We start from the raw sequence: 14,403 nt of genomic DNA on the forward strand, positions 1-14,403 counted from the left end.
CTCCCAAGTCCGTTTTTCGTGTTCTTTAGCTCGTTTGGAAGCTCTTGACATCCCCCATCCCCATATATTATTACCACCACCATTTGCCTCCATCAAAAAATTCACCATAAAAGCACCCACCTTCCGCATTTGACAGATTTTCAGTTGCGTTTTCCGTTTCCTAAGGTGTTTCGGCTACTTAGGAACGTGTGACATCGACATCACCGCCATTCATCATCGCATTCACCGTTGACACCGCTAACCGTAAGAAAGGACGGTAACCTCGACGACACTTAGTTCATTTCCTTGCTTTTGCATTGATAACCCGAGCCATTTTGCGTCACTTATCCATCGAGACTAGCGAGTTGAGAATTGTCGGGCCACGCTATTGTGCACCGTAGTGATCTTGCTATCATCATTGTGTCCTAAGTCTCTCCCGTGCATATCTTACATACTTGTCTCATAGCATATTTGGCTCGAGCATCAAGCATAGTGAAAAAAAAAGAGAAAGAAAGAAAAGCTTTTAAGCAAAAGAGGAGAAACAAAGAGCTTGTAAGCAATAGCATTGAGCCACTTTGCATCGATATATCATCTTGGTCACCGCATACATAGTATAGTTCGGATTGAAGATGGCACGTTTCTCTCATAGGTTGGTGCACAAGCGTATCTTGCCCATTTGAGCAATCGAGCTAGCGTCTCTCTAGCATCCGTACAACAAGAGCATTTTCCGTGGTTTCACATTTTGAGCTCAGTCCTTGGTTGTGCGGATCCCATCAATCGTTCGTGTGTGAGTTCCTAGTGATTTTCTTGGGTTTGATCTATTTGCTTTACTTGTAATTTTGTGAACCTTCTCAACCTTATGATATCTTGACTAACATTTGCTTGAAATTTTTGCCACCATCCTAACCGAGTTACTCCATAAGCTTTACTTGTCTAGGTGTGAGAAACAAACCCGGTACCAATTCTCCTATCGTGGCATTACATTGAGCGACACTTGATACATCCACAATCCTCGGAAAAGGTAACTTCGGTATTGTTCTCTCATTTTCCTACTCGCCCCACTTGGTTATGATGGATAGGCCAAGTTTTTCGGCGAACCCACTTTTCGAGGAGCAAGGTTATGATCGCGACTACGTCCCCAAGAGCCACTTCTTCATCGTGCAACGAGCTCTCAATCAAGAAAGTGAAGCCTTGGGTGAACGCAGTGAGCAACTCGCCACCGACCTTCGTCAATCGGAAGCAAGGAACCGCGACTATATCGACGCCAAGTTCACCACACAAATGGAAGAATTCCACAACACGATCGTGAGACGCACGTCTTCCTCAACCTCTTCGTCAAGACGGCGCCACTCAAGCCGCCGCTCAAGTCGGCAATCTTCGGACTACTCCTCTTACGATGCAAGTCCTCCACGAGCTCGTTTTCCTCGACGTGATGACCCCCAAGATCGCCAAGCTCACGAAAATCCATTCCAAGGCAATGGCTTACAAGACCGAGTGCGGGCACGTGAAAGGGCGCGACAACAAGCACAAGAAGCAATGGAGCAAGAGCAAATACCTCCAGAAGTGCAACGTCAACCACCTCAAGACGGTGATGCAATTCGACAACACAAGAGCGTCGTGAAGCACAAGCCCTCGAATGTGAAGCTCAAGCACTCGAAGCTCAACGCACACTCAAGGAGGCCACTAGAGCCGTCGAAGAGCGCAACCGCCAAGTCCGTGAACAAGAAGAAGCACTTCGTCAAGCACGACAAGAAGAAGCCGCTCGACTTGAAGAGCAACAAGAAAGAAGAAACCAAGCGCACATGCCTCGTCCTCCTCCACGACAAGAGCGACATCACGAGGAACGAGCATTTGAGGACCTTCCTCCTCGTCAAGAGCAACATCAAAATCGCCACTACGACGAAGAACTCCGCCACGGCAAGCTCAAGTTCACCATGCCCAAGTTCCCCGGAAGCAATGATCCCGAAGAATATCTCTCATGGGCATTGAAGGTGGACAAGATATTCCGTCTTCACAACTACAACGAGGAAAAGAAGATCGCCATGGCCTCCCTCGAGTTTCAAGACTACGTCCTCATTTGGTGGGAACAAGTGATCGAGCGACGACAAGCAAGAGGCGAACCATCAATCACAACTTGGACGCAAATGAAGGATGTTATGAGAGCTCGCTTCGTGCCTGCACACTACACCCGTGATCTCTTGAAGAAGTTGCAACTCCTCAAGCAAGGCACGAAGACGGTGGAAGAATACTACCAAGAAATGGAGGTTGCCATGATAAGAGCCAATGTCAAGGAAGATGACAAGCAAACTTGGCACGCTTCTTGAACGGCCTCAACCACCCAATCAAGCGGATTGCCGACTTCCAACCATACTCCAACCTTCTCGAGCTAGTTCATCAAGCGACCAAGGTCGAGCGACAAGTGCAAGATGACTTCAAATACGCCAAGTACTCGTCCAAGACCTACGGCTCCTACAACCAAGCTCCCGCGACTTCGGCACCTCCTACCTCAACTAGAGCATCACCAAGTACCGGCGACAAGTCAAGTTCCAAGCAAGTTACGCCTTCCTCGACTCGTCATCCGGCAAGCACCTACAAATCCAAGACTCCCTCATCTTCGGCGCCACCAAATGACCCTGTCAAGACAAGTTCTATCAAGTGCTTCACATGTGGTGGCCGAGGACACAAGTCTTCCAAATGCACCAACAAGCGAACCATGATCTTCAACAATGATGGCACATACGACTCCATGAGCGAAGAAGAAATGGAAGCCCTTGAGCACGTGGCCATGCACCGGCTCGTGAACGAAGATGAAGATGATCAAGTCTTTTGTGACAACGATTCAAGTCCCTCTCTCATGGTCTCCAAGGTCTTCACGCTCCAACACCACCAAGAGGAAGACCAACGGTGCCACATCTTCCACACCAAGGCCGGCATCAACGGGCGTTCCGTGAAAGTCATCATCGACGGAGGAAGTTGTCACAACTTGGCAAGTGAAGAGCTATGTTCCAAGCTGCAATTGGTCAAGAAGAAGCATCCTCGTCCCTACAAGGTCCAATGGTTAAGCGACTCCGGCACAATTCAAGTGGAGCATACGGTGCAAGTTTCCTTCAAGATCAGCGCCTACGAGGACACCTTGGAGTGCGGCGTGGTTCCTATGTCCGAGTGCCATCTTCTCTTGGGAAGACCTTGGCAATTCGACCGTGGCGTCATCCACAACGGAAGAACAAACCACTATAGCTTCAAGATGAAGGGCAAGGAGTACGTGCTACGACCAATGTCACCAAGCCAAGTGATCACTGACAAGCAAGCATCCACACCTCGTGGAGATACTAGTGAGAGAGTGCACCACCACAAAGAAAGTGAGCGCCACAAGCCCAAATTGAGTGACTCTTCGCCAAGAGACAAAAACTTAATCCTCGTAGCCACAAAAAGAGAGATGAGAGAAGTGTGTGAGAACCCATCGAGTGTCATCCACTATGTCCTACTATGCAAAGATGAGGTGGCAAGAACTAACACTCCTAATCCTTTTCCTCTAGTGTTCTCTAACTTGTTGCGGGAATTCACGGATGTATTTCCCGATGAGCTACCTCCCGGACTTCCTCCTCTACGTGACATTGAACATCGGATAGACCTCGTCCCCGGAGTGCCCCTTCCGAACAAGGCTCCATACCGCGTCAACCCCGAAGAAACTAAGGAGATCCAACGGCAAGTACAACAACTCATCGACAACGGTCATGTACATGAAAGCTTAAGCCCTTGTGCCGTTCAGGTTATCCTAGTGCCTAAGAAAGACAGTAGTTTTCGCATGTGTTCCGATTGTAGACCCATCAATGCTATCACCATTCGATATAGGCATCCCATACCTCGCCTTGATGATATGCTAGATGAGCTTAGCGGTGCCACTATTTTCTCAAAAATTGATCTCAAAAGTGCTTACTATCAAATCCGCATACAAGAAGGTGATGAATGGAAAACCGCTTTTAAAACTAAATTTGGCTTGTACGAGTGGTTAGTTATGCCTATGGGTTTATCGAAAGCTCCCGGTACTTTCATGCGTCTTATGCATTTCGTGCTTCGTCCATACATTGGAGTGTTTGTTGTGGTCTACTTTGATGATATACTTGTTTTTAGCAAATCCATCAAAGATCATGTAAATCATGTTAGGGCCGTTTTGCAAACTCTTCAAAAGGAACGTCTTTATGCCAACATGGAAAAATGCACTTTTGGTGTTGACAAGCTTGTTTTCTTGGGTTTCGTTGTTTCTTCCAAGGGTGTCCATGTTGACGAGTCAAAAGTTGAAGCAATTAAAACTACAACCAACTAATTTGCAACAAGTGCGTAGTTTCCTTGGTCTAGCGGGTTTCTATCGTCACTTTGTGAAAGATTTTAGCACTATTGCCGCCCCGTTGCATGCCTTGAGTAAGAAAAATGCTCCCTTTGTTTGGGGACCTTTGCAATCTACCGCATTTGATGAGCTCAAATCTTTGCTTACTCATGCTCCGATTCTTGCTTTGCCTAACTTTGACAAAACTTTTGAGGTTCATTGTGATGCTAGTGGTAAAGGAATTGGTGGAGTGTTGATGCAAGAAAAGCGAGCCATTGTATATTTTAGTGAAAAACTTCCCGGTGCTCAACTTAACTATCTCATCTATGACAAAGAATTGTATGCTTTAGTGCGTGTGTTGCATGTTTGGGAGCATTACCTCCGCCCACATGAGTTTGTCATACATACCGATCATGAGACACTTAAGTACCTTAAAAGGTCAAACCAAGTTGAATAAACAGCATGCTAAATGGAGCGAATTTATTGAATCTTTCCCTTATGTGATCAAGTACATTAAGAGCAAAGAAAATGTTGTGGCGGATGCTCTTTCCCGCAAATGCATGTTAATTACTCAACTTGAATTGAATGTTGTCGGATTTGATCATATCAAAGATTTTTATGAGCACGATGTGACTTTTGCTACTCCTTTTGCTAAGTGTGTGACGTATACATCTTGGGAACGATATTATATTGAAGATGGTTATCTAATGAGAGCTAACAAACTATGCATCCCCGAGTCTTCTCTTCGTTTGTTATCTTTGCAAGAGGCTCATGGAGGCGGACTCATGGGACATTTTGGACGCAACAAGACTTTTGCCATGCTCTCCAAGAACTACTTTTGGCCCAAGATGTTCTGCGATGTCTCACGCTTCACTAACCGGTGCTCTACATGCCGCAAAGCTAAGTCACAATCTCAATCCCATGGTTTACGTATGCCACTTCCTATTCCACATCAACCATGGGAAGATATTAGCATGGATTTTGTGCTTGGATTACCTAGGACTTAAAATGGCAAGGATTCCGTATTTGTTGTTGTGGACCGATTCTCTAAAATGGCTCATTTTATCCCATGCAATAAGATAGACGATGCTTCACATGTTGCAAATCTTTTTTGTAGGGAAATCTTGAGGTTACACGGAGTGCCAAAGACAATTGTGTCGGACCGAGACGTCAAGTTCTTAAGCTACTTTTGGAAGACGTTATGCGCCAAGCTCGGAATCAAGCTACTCTTCTCCACGGCATATCATCCTCAAACAGATGGCCAAACGGAAGTCACCAACCGGACGCTCGCCACTCTCCTATGCGTGTTGATCAAGAAGAACATCAAGGAGTGGGAGGAGTGCTTACCCATTGCCAAGTACGCCTACAACCGCGCAAGACACACTACCACTAGCAAGTCCCCCTTCGAGGTTGTCTATGGCTTCAACCCTTTGTCGCCGTTGGACATCCTTCCTCTACCGCTACAAGAACAAGCGAACATCGACGCTAGTGCAAGCCACCTACCTCAAGAAGATGCATGAAGAAACACGTTCCACGATCAAGCGTCAAGTACACCGCCTCGCCTCCAAGCTCAACATCAACAAGTCACCGATGGTGTTCCAACCGGGCGATCTAGTATGGTCGCATCTCCGCAAGGAGCGCAAGTCCAAGCTACTTCCGAGAGCCGATGGACCATTCAAGGTGCTCGCACGCTACAACGACAACGCCTACAAGATCGACATTCCACGTGACAAATACAACGTAAGCGACAGCTTCAACGTCAAAGACTTAGCCAAGTACCATGGTGATGAAGATCACGATCCGTGGACGGATCTCTCCCAAGGGGGGGGGGGGATGATGTGAAGCATCCCTCGTCCATCCACATGGACACTCCATCACCACCACAAGCACCGAGAGGACCAATGACAAGAGCACGTGCACGCGCCATAGAGAACGAGGTTAACTCCTTCCTCTTTGAGCTCCATTCAAATTCACACGAGAGTTGGCTCCTACCTCAAACGGAAGTGTTATGCATGCTTAGGTACCAAAGTGATGATCGTGAAGAGGCTAGCATGGAGACCCGAGCACCTATGGACGAGGAGAAGGAAGAATGGAGTGAGAAGAATGAAGAAGGGGAGACCCTGGACACTCCGGGTGCCCGGCCACTTTGGCTCCGGGTGCCCGGCCCCAACCTGGGTGCGGCCCCTGCTAGCCCCGGGTGCCCGGCCATGGAGGGCCCGTGTGCCTGCAGCCCCCTGGGCGCTGCTCCCAGCCGACCTCGGGTGCCCGGCCTTGGAGCCCTGGGTGCCTGGCTCCTTGCTCAAGCCGCCTGGCGCCACCCCGGGTGTCCGGGCTTGGGACCCCCGAGTGCCCGGCCCACCGTCAGCCGGCTCTTGACCGGTCCAGGTGCCCAGCCGAACCTGAGCGCATGTCCATGTCCGTTCCGGGTGCCCAGACCCCTTTACCCCGGGTCCCCGGCCCCTTCGGAGAGTGCATGCGTGCAATTGGGGTTTTGACCCTTGTATCCCTCTCTCCCTTCTATTTTGTCCCTAGGCTATATAAACTCCTTCCCTAGCTCATTTGAGAGGTTAGCAAAGTATTACATAGACAAAGAGAGAGCTTTGCTCATCTTCCTCCTCTTGGAGATCTAGACCTCCTCTTGGAGAAGATCCTCTTGGATATCAAGACCTCACACCTAGGGAAGAACTTTTACCCTAGTGCTATTTTCCTTGAATTGTTCATGTATGCTTGTGGATCTCTTGTATGCTACTCTAGTGGATGTGTTATTTGGGTTTGTTAGAGTGATTTCCTCCTTGTGTTCTTGTGTGTTCTTCCTCTTTTCCCCCTCCAAGTGTGAAAAGATCCCCTCTAGGGTTTCACCCTACAACACATTGCCTCTCCCAACTCATCCCACATTTCTCCGATACGCGCTTGGCGAAGCCCTGCCGGAATTCCGCTGCCACCACCACCACCATACCGCCCTGCTGGTTCTGATCTCATCTACCTCCTCTCCCTCGCTTGCTTGATCAAGGAGAGGATGCCATTGAGTTGAACGTGTGCTAATCTCGGAGGTGTCGTCTATTCGGCACTAGATCGAATTGGATCGTGATTGGATCATGAAGAGTACGACTACATCAACCGTGTTACATACGCTAACGCTTTCGGTCTACAAGGGTATGTAGACACACTTCCCTCTCGTTGCCATGAATCTCCTAGATTAGATCTTGGGTGTTCGTAGGAATTTTTTTTATTTTCATGCTTCGTTCCCCATCAGATGGGCCATCATCTCCTCGAACTGGTCATAAAGCACACAGCGAGGTGCATGCTGCAACCGCCAACGTGCAAGCCGCTCGGCAATCCAGCATGGTAGCCAGATGAAGGACTTGACCCTTCCAATTGAGCTTCCAGGAGCAACAATGAACCGCTCTCTGAAAGAGGGTGTCATGACAGCTCTGGGAAGAGTACTGGCCATCCGCCCTCCAACGCCAAACGAGGGTGTTCGGAGTGGTCGTAAAGCTGGACCACAGGACCACAGGACGACACCGACAAACTGCTCTTCATCCAAGAGCTCCAGCAGATTAGGCCAACCAACTCGGACAGGTCGCTAGTGATCGGGGATTTCAACATCAGTCTCAAGGCGCAAGATAAAAACAACAAAAACTTTAATAGGAGGATTATGGGCTCATTCAGATCCATGATCGATCGGCTAGACCTAAAGGAGATCTAGCTCAATGGGAGGCGTTTTACCTGGTCAAATGAAAGGGGGGATGTGGCGCTCTGCAAGTTGGATCGGATGTTCTACTCCTCGGCCTGGGATGGCCTCTTCCCAGCATGCGCGCTCCATGTGGCGTCCACAATGATCTCCGACCACTGCCCCATGCTTCTTATAGGCGAGCAGCAATACAAGACGACAGGTGCTTCCGTTTTGAGGCCTTTTGGTTCAAACTGCCTGGGCTGGAGCAGATTGTGGCCACGGCTTGGAACATACCAGTGCTGGGCACAAATGCGCTTAGGTCCCTCCACATCAAGTTATCCAGAACAGCTAGCGCGATCCAACGATGGAGCTCGGAGACGGTTGGGAATCTCAGGCTCCAATTTGCGGTGGCCTCGAAAATAATTCCAAGGCTTGATCAAGCCCAAGAGGAGAGGGTTCTGACTCAGGAGGAGTTGGGTTTCCGCAAAGCCCTCAAACATAGGTTGCTGGGCATCGCGGCGGTGGAAAGCACGAGAATGTGTCAGCGTTCGCGACAGATCAGGATTTGGGACAGGGATACTAGCACCAGGTTCTTCCACATTAAGGCAAGCTCTAGGAGAAGGCGAAATTTCACATCAGGATTCGACAGATCAGGTTTCAGGACGGGGATGCCAGCAACAGATTCTTCCACATCAGAAATGAAATAAGATAAAATATTGTTGTTGATTATTGTCATGTGTGGAATGCACTAAGTTCCCTTTAGTGTAAATTGTTCATTGTTGTGATTTGTGAAGAAATATATGGGCCTACAAGTATATTTTTGTAGATTAATTGCGTATGTAAAATATATACTTTATTATCCATATCTATAACAAGTTTAACGAGCTAGCACGCAAGTTACATGAGTCAAGCCGAGTTTCAAACTGAGTGATGAGGACATGACTACCTTGGATACGACCAAAAATATTGCATACATGCATATTTGTCAGGTGATTTCTAATGCAAACTATTCAATAATCTATTTATGTTATCCAGAACAAAAATACTTCACACACTTTTGTGTTTTGTCTAATTACAGGTGTATGGGACATTTGTACAATCCACATATGAAGATAAGGGGAAAGGAGAAGTTTAGGTTCTGTTCAAAAAGTCCTCTCACGTCACTTTTGGGCCAAGAGAAGATAGAGTCCAAGTCTTTCACGTTCTGGATTCAGATTCGGACTGCACAGACATACCTGACTCAAAACGCCAACAATTTTTTCATACAGACTCCGAATTGGGTGATTCTTTTTTTGTTGGAAACTAGATTTCGTGCTCTTTCCAACCCAATTGGATTCACCTTCAAATTCGTCCGGAGCGTTGAGTTATGGACGAAACAATCTGACGTTGCAGCAGAATCCGAGTCAAACTACAAGCCCAAAGGTGTTGCATCACCTCCACTTGGGCCCATGAGCCTTGTACGACCTAGGGTTAGTTTTAGGCTGCCTTGGGACGTCCTCCCACCTCCTTGGCCGCCACCCCTTGCTCCTATATAAGTAGATCCATCTAGTAGCTTTTTCCTCGGGATTTGTTTAGTTAAAAGTTAGCCATTGCAACTTCATGTACTTCGTTTGTGTCCAACGACCAGACCAAGACCGCTTACGGATCCCCACCATTATCAATACTTCATATATATTTGCAATATTCAGATTGCATTATCATATTCTTGCTTGTTCTTCGATTGCGTGCAGGAATAGACCTTCGTGGTCAGGCTGATCGTGCTTCCAGCATCGTCAGTAACCTCGGGAGATTGGTTTAGCGATTGCTAAGGCACAACGTCGTGCACGTTTGTAGTCGGATCGTCAAAGTCGATTCCACCAAATCGATAGTTATCATCTCATCGAAAGATCGGGACCCTCGCTTCTATCAAGTGGTATCAGTTTTCAGGTTGCTCGGTGAGAATTTCCAGTTTTTCCTAGATTAGATTTATTTTCTTACCTATTGTCCAAGAAAAAGCCACAAAAATAAGTTAGATCTATTCATTCTTTGTCCAAGCCAGTCTAAGCCTTTGCAATTTTCTTTTCATTGCTTGCATAGTTGAATTATCGGTTGCATCGTCGTGTCGAGTTGCTGGTCTTAGTGTCTAGGTCGTTTAGAGTTTCGAGATCTGTTCACATTAGTCACCCCGCCGCTGCATCGTTATCCCTTCCGCTGTCCACCACCCATCCATCAATCTCCTTCACGTGCTACCCACCGTTCATTGTCATAATCATAGTTGAGATCGTTCCCATCTTCCCTAGATCCAATCTGCATCTATCTAGTTTGTTTTGGAAAGAGGGAGAGAGAAAAAATAAAAAAAAAGATAGAGAAAAAAAGAGAGAGAAAGAAAAAGAAAAAAGTGTGAGGAAAAAAAGAGAAAAAATTGCAAAAAAGTGAAAAAAAGAGAAAAAAATTTCAGAGTGTGCTCCTCCCTTGTTTACGTGCAGCCCATGATTTTGTTAGTGTTCTAGGCTCGCGTCTCTAGTACGGTCTAGCCTAGGACCAGCACAGTCCCGTCGTTGAGCGTTTATTCAACATTGCATCTCTGAATTGATTATTGCTAATCTTTTGCTAACATATATAGCCAACCCAGCTCCACATATTTCTACACCGTGTATACGTACGTTCCCCTGGCAATCGCTTTACACAATCTTCAGAGTTATTTGACACCGCTGGTTGCCTGTCACCACCTGCTGCTTGGTAAGAACTTGTAAGATATTGATATTTGCTTTACTGTGAGCGCTTTACCACCACACCCTAGTAGTTCATAGGAACATTATTCTTGAATTTTGTTTCTTATTTCTACTAATCATGACAGGTTCCGAAGATAGAAGTTCTTGGACGACGGACACATCTTCACCATCACGAGAGTTGGGACAACACACACAAGCACATGGTCAGGTTATCTTTTTACCGTCATTTGAGGGTAGATTTAATCCTACTACTTATCTAGCTTGGGAGCTTGAAGCAGAACAAGTTTTTAGTCACCATGACTTTTCTGAACTTGAGCGAGTGCGAGCAGCCACTAGAGCATTTACTGGTTTTGCTTCTGTTTGGTGGAGTGTACATTGTAAGAAAAACATTGATAACCAACCCATAACTTGGAAAGTTTTGAAAGCTGTAATGAGACAACAATTTTTCCCTTCTTACTATCGTCGTGAATTGCTTCGCAAATTTGAACAATTTAAACAAGGCAACAACACTGTTCATGCTTACTACCAAGAGTTCAAATCTTATATGCATCATTGTGACATAGAAGAATCTGAGAATGATACAATGAATAGATTTTTTGGTGGTTTGAACCATGATATTCAGGCAAGATTTCAATATATTCCTCGTTGCATTACTGGTATGTATGTCCGTGCTTGTACCTTTGAGAGACAGATACAGGAGGATGCATTAGGTGACTACAACAACTACTATTCCAGTTCATGCTCACCACCGCCGGTTGGTTCCTCCACCGTTGCACCTCGGATTATGAGCGCGACATCATCTCAAGGGTATGGTACATTGTCAACGTCCGTACCTACATCAGCTACATCTTTGCGACAAGGTAACAGTAAAGGTATTGATGATATAACTTCACATGAGAATGTTGCATGCCTAGTTAACTTGAATGCGTCATGTATTGAGTTACCTGTTGATTTGAGCACACCACCTATTTTAGAGAATCTTGTTACTGTCATGAATGCGTCATGTGATCAAACAACTGAAATATCAACAATTTTGAGTGCACCCATTGAATTAACTGTTTATGCAAAAGAACCAATGTTTAATCATTTTGATATGACCTCCAATCTTGGTGATGATTCTGTGTCCAATGACCTATTGCATGTTTGCTTATTTAAGCATGTTGTAGCATGTAAATTTGATGCAAGTAAGGTTTATTCACCAAACTTGGGATGGTTTAATGATGAACATTGCCAATCTTTTGAAATGAATAAGAGCTTCACTTATATGTGCAAACTGAGTTGCAATATTTTCATGCCTTCTACTTCTTGTGATAATTTTTTGGCTTTAGATTTTATGAACTATGAAAGTTACTCATGTATACATGTGTCATATGTGCAAAAATCAAGGGAAGTAAAAATGGATGACATATACATATACAACATGTACACCTTGTCTCTTTTGTTAGCCACATTTCAGATTAAGCAACGCCGAGGACGGCTTTGTTTTCAAAAAGGGGAGGATGATGAGGACATGACTACCTTGGATACGACCAAAAATATTGCATACATGCATATTTGTCAGGTGATTTCTAATGCAAACTATTCAATAATCTATTTATGTTATCCAGAACAAAAATACTTCACACTTTTGTGTTTTGTCTAATTGCAGGTGTATGGGACATTTGTACAATCCACATATGAAGATAAGGGGAAAGGAGAAGTTTAGGTTCTGTTCAAAAAGTCCTCTCACGTCACTTTTGGGCCAAGAGAAGATAGAGTCCAAGTCTTTCACGTTCTGGATTCAGATTCGGACTGCACAGACATACCTGACTCAAAACGCCAACAACTTTTTCATACGGACTCCGAATTGGGTGATTCTTTTTTTGTTGGAAACTAGATTTCGTGCTCTTTCCAACCCAATTGGATTCACCTTCAAATTCGTCCGGAGCGTTGAGTTATGGACGAAACAATCTGACGTTGCAGCAGAATCCGAGTCAAACTACAAGCCCAAAGGTGTTGCATCACCTCCACTTGGGCCCATGAGTCTTGTACGACCTAAGGTTAGTTTTAGGCTGCCTTGGGACGTCCTCCCACCTCCTTGGCCGCCACCCCTTGCTCCTATATAAGTAGATCCATCTAGTAGCTTTTTCCTTGGGATTTGTTTAGTTAAAAGTTAGCCATTGCAACTTCATGTACTTCGTTTGTGACCAACGACCAGACCAAGACCGCTTACGGATCCCCACCATTATCAATACTTCATATATATTCACAATATTCAGATTGCATTATCATATTCTTGCTTGTTCTTCGATTGCGTGCAGGAATAGACCTTTGTGGTCAGGCTGATCGTGCTTCCAGCATCGTCAGTAACCTCAGGAGATTGGTTTAGCGATTGCTAAGGCGCAACGTCGTGCGCGTTTGTAGTCGGATCATGAAAGTCGATTCCACCAAATCGATAGTTATCATCTCATCAAAAGATCGGGACCCTCGCCTCTATCACTGAGTTCATTATGTTAACGAATCAAGCCGAGCTCTAACAAGTCGGCTCGGCTTGAATTCCAGCCCTAGCGCCGAAATCGACCGAGAGTTCTATTCGAGAGGTCCTTGCCTTCCATGCCTTCCAGCAAGCTCGACGCCAGCTTCTCAATAGAAGATGAAGCACTAACTTACAGAACCTAATCATATCAACAATGTCTTGCAACATGAATCGTCATATCTATCCTTAGGTGGAGACATGACAGGTGATGGATGCCATAGTTCCAAGTCTTCATATGGTAACAAATAAAGGGGGTTTTAACATACTGAAGATGCAGCAATTTGGAGTAGTAAACCAAAAATAAATAAATCAGCGTAATCGACAGATTGATAAATACTTACACTGAATTAATTCGCTTTAGTTCAACCACAAAACGATGAGGCTTTTCAAAATCCCCTGCAAAGAAAAGGAAGAAACTTTGTTTATTGTAATTCACTCTGGAAGTTCATAACCTAGATGTTGAAAACCTGCATGGAATTACTGAGTGCGACTTCTTGGTGAAATTAAAGTATACATTAAGATATCAATAATAGAGAACACAACAGCCAAGCCCATCTGGGACCAGTAAATGGCAGATACCAAAGGCTTGGTTGAAAAGGGGCCACTCTTATCTTCTTGATTTTGGACAAGCTGTTGACTCCATTCTCTAACCCGACATGAACTCAGGGAGACAGATATTAAATAGCTCCATTCAGAATTGAAACTCGATTTAAGCCAATTAAGCATAATCAGACCTAGAGATGCACTCATTGTGGGAAAACTCAAAACAAGTACGGTAGCTAAGCATAAAATTTTACCAGAAAACTTGAGGTGTCAAATAGAATAGCATGGTCAGCTTACAATAGTGCAGTCCTATGTTGGCTGGGTATATAAAATTGGTACATTCAACATTTCTCATCGCAGCAATAAAATAACACATTATGCTGACACATGAAAAAGGATTTATAGCCTTTCCATCACCTGTATCCAACTTCAGCAGTGGAATGCATAAAAATAACATCAAATAGAGGGAACGACAGATCCAGTCGGGACTTTAAGAGGTAAGAATAAAATGATATTCCACCTGTGTGTCCTCGTGCGGTCGAACAGAAAGTGAGAGAGCAATGTTAGGGTTAGTGACCGCACAGAAAGTGAGAGAGCAATGTTAGGGTTAGTCACGTGGGCTTTTATTGGGCTACGGGCACCATATCCTGCCGGGTCA

At 45.4% G+C, this 14,403-nt stretch overlaps 1 protein-coding gene across 5 annotated transcripts in view; it reads right to left on the reverse strand.

Moving 5' to 3' along the window:
- LOC123188643 (AUGMIN subunit 3) overlaps positions 1 to 14,403 on the reverse strand; it is a 44,229-nt gene that overhangs the window by 17,102 nt on the left and 12,724 nt on the right. For all 5 annotated transcript variants that reach the window (XM_044600851.1, XM_044600853.1, XM_044600852.1 and 2 more), the window contains exon 8: positions 13,544 to 13,598. In XM_044600851.1, coding sequence (XP_044456786.1) covers positions 13,544 to 13,598 — 55 coding nt within the window. The remainder of the gene's footprint in view (positions 1 to 13,543; positions 13,599 to 14,403) is intronic.

The sequence above is a fragment of the Triticum aestivum genome, chromosome 2A (genome assembly GCF_018294505.1).
Source record: "Triticum aestivum cultivar Chinese Spring chromosome 2A, IWGSC CS RefSeq v2.1, whole genome shotgun sequence".
Taxonomy (NCBI): domain Eukaryota; kingdom Viridiplantae; phylum Streptophyta; class Magnoliopsida; order Poales; family Poaceae; genus Triticum; species Triticum aestivum.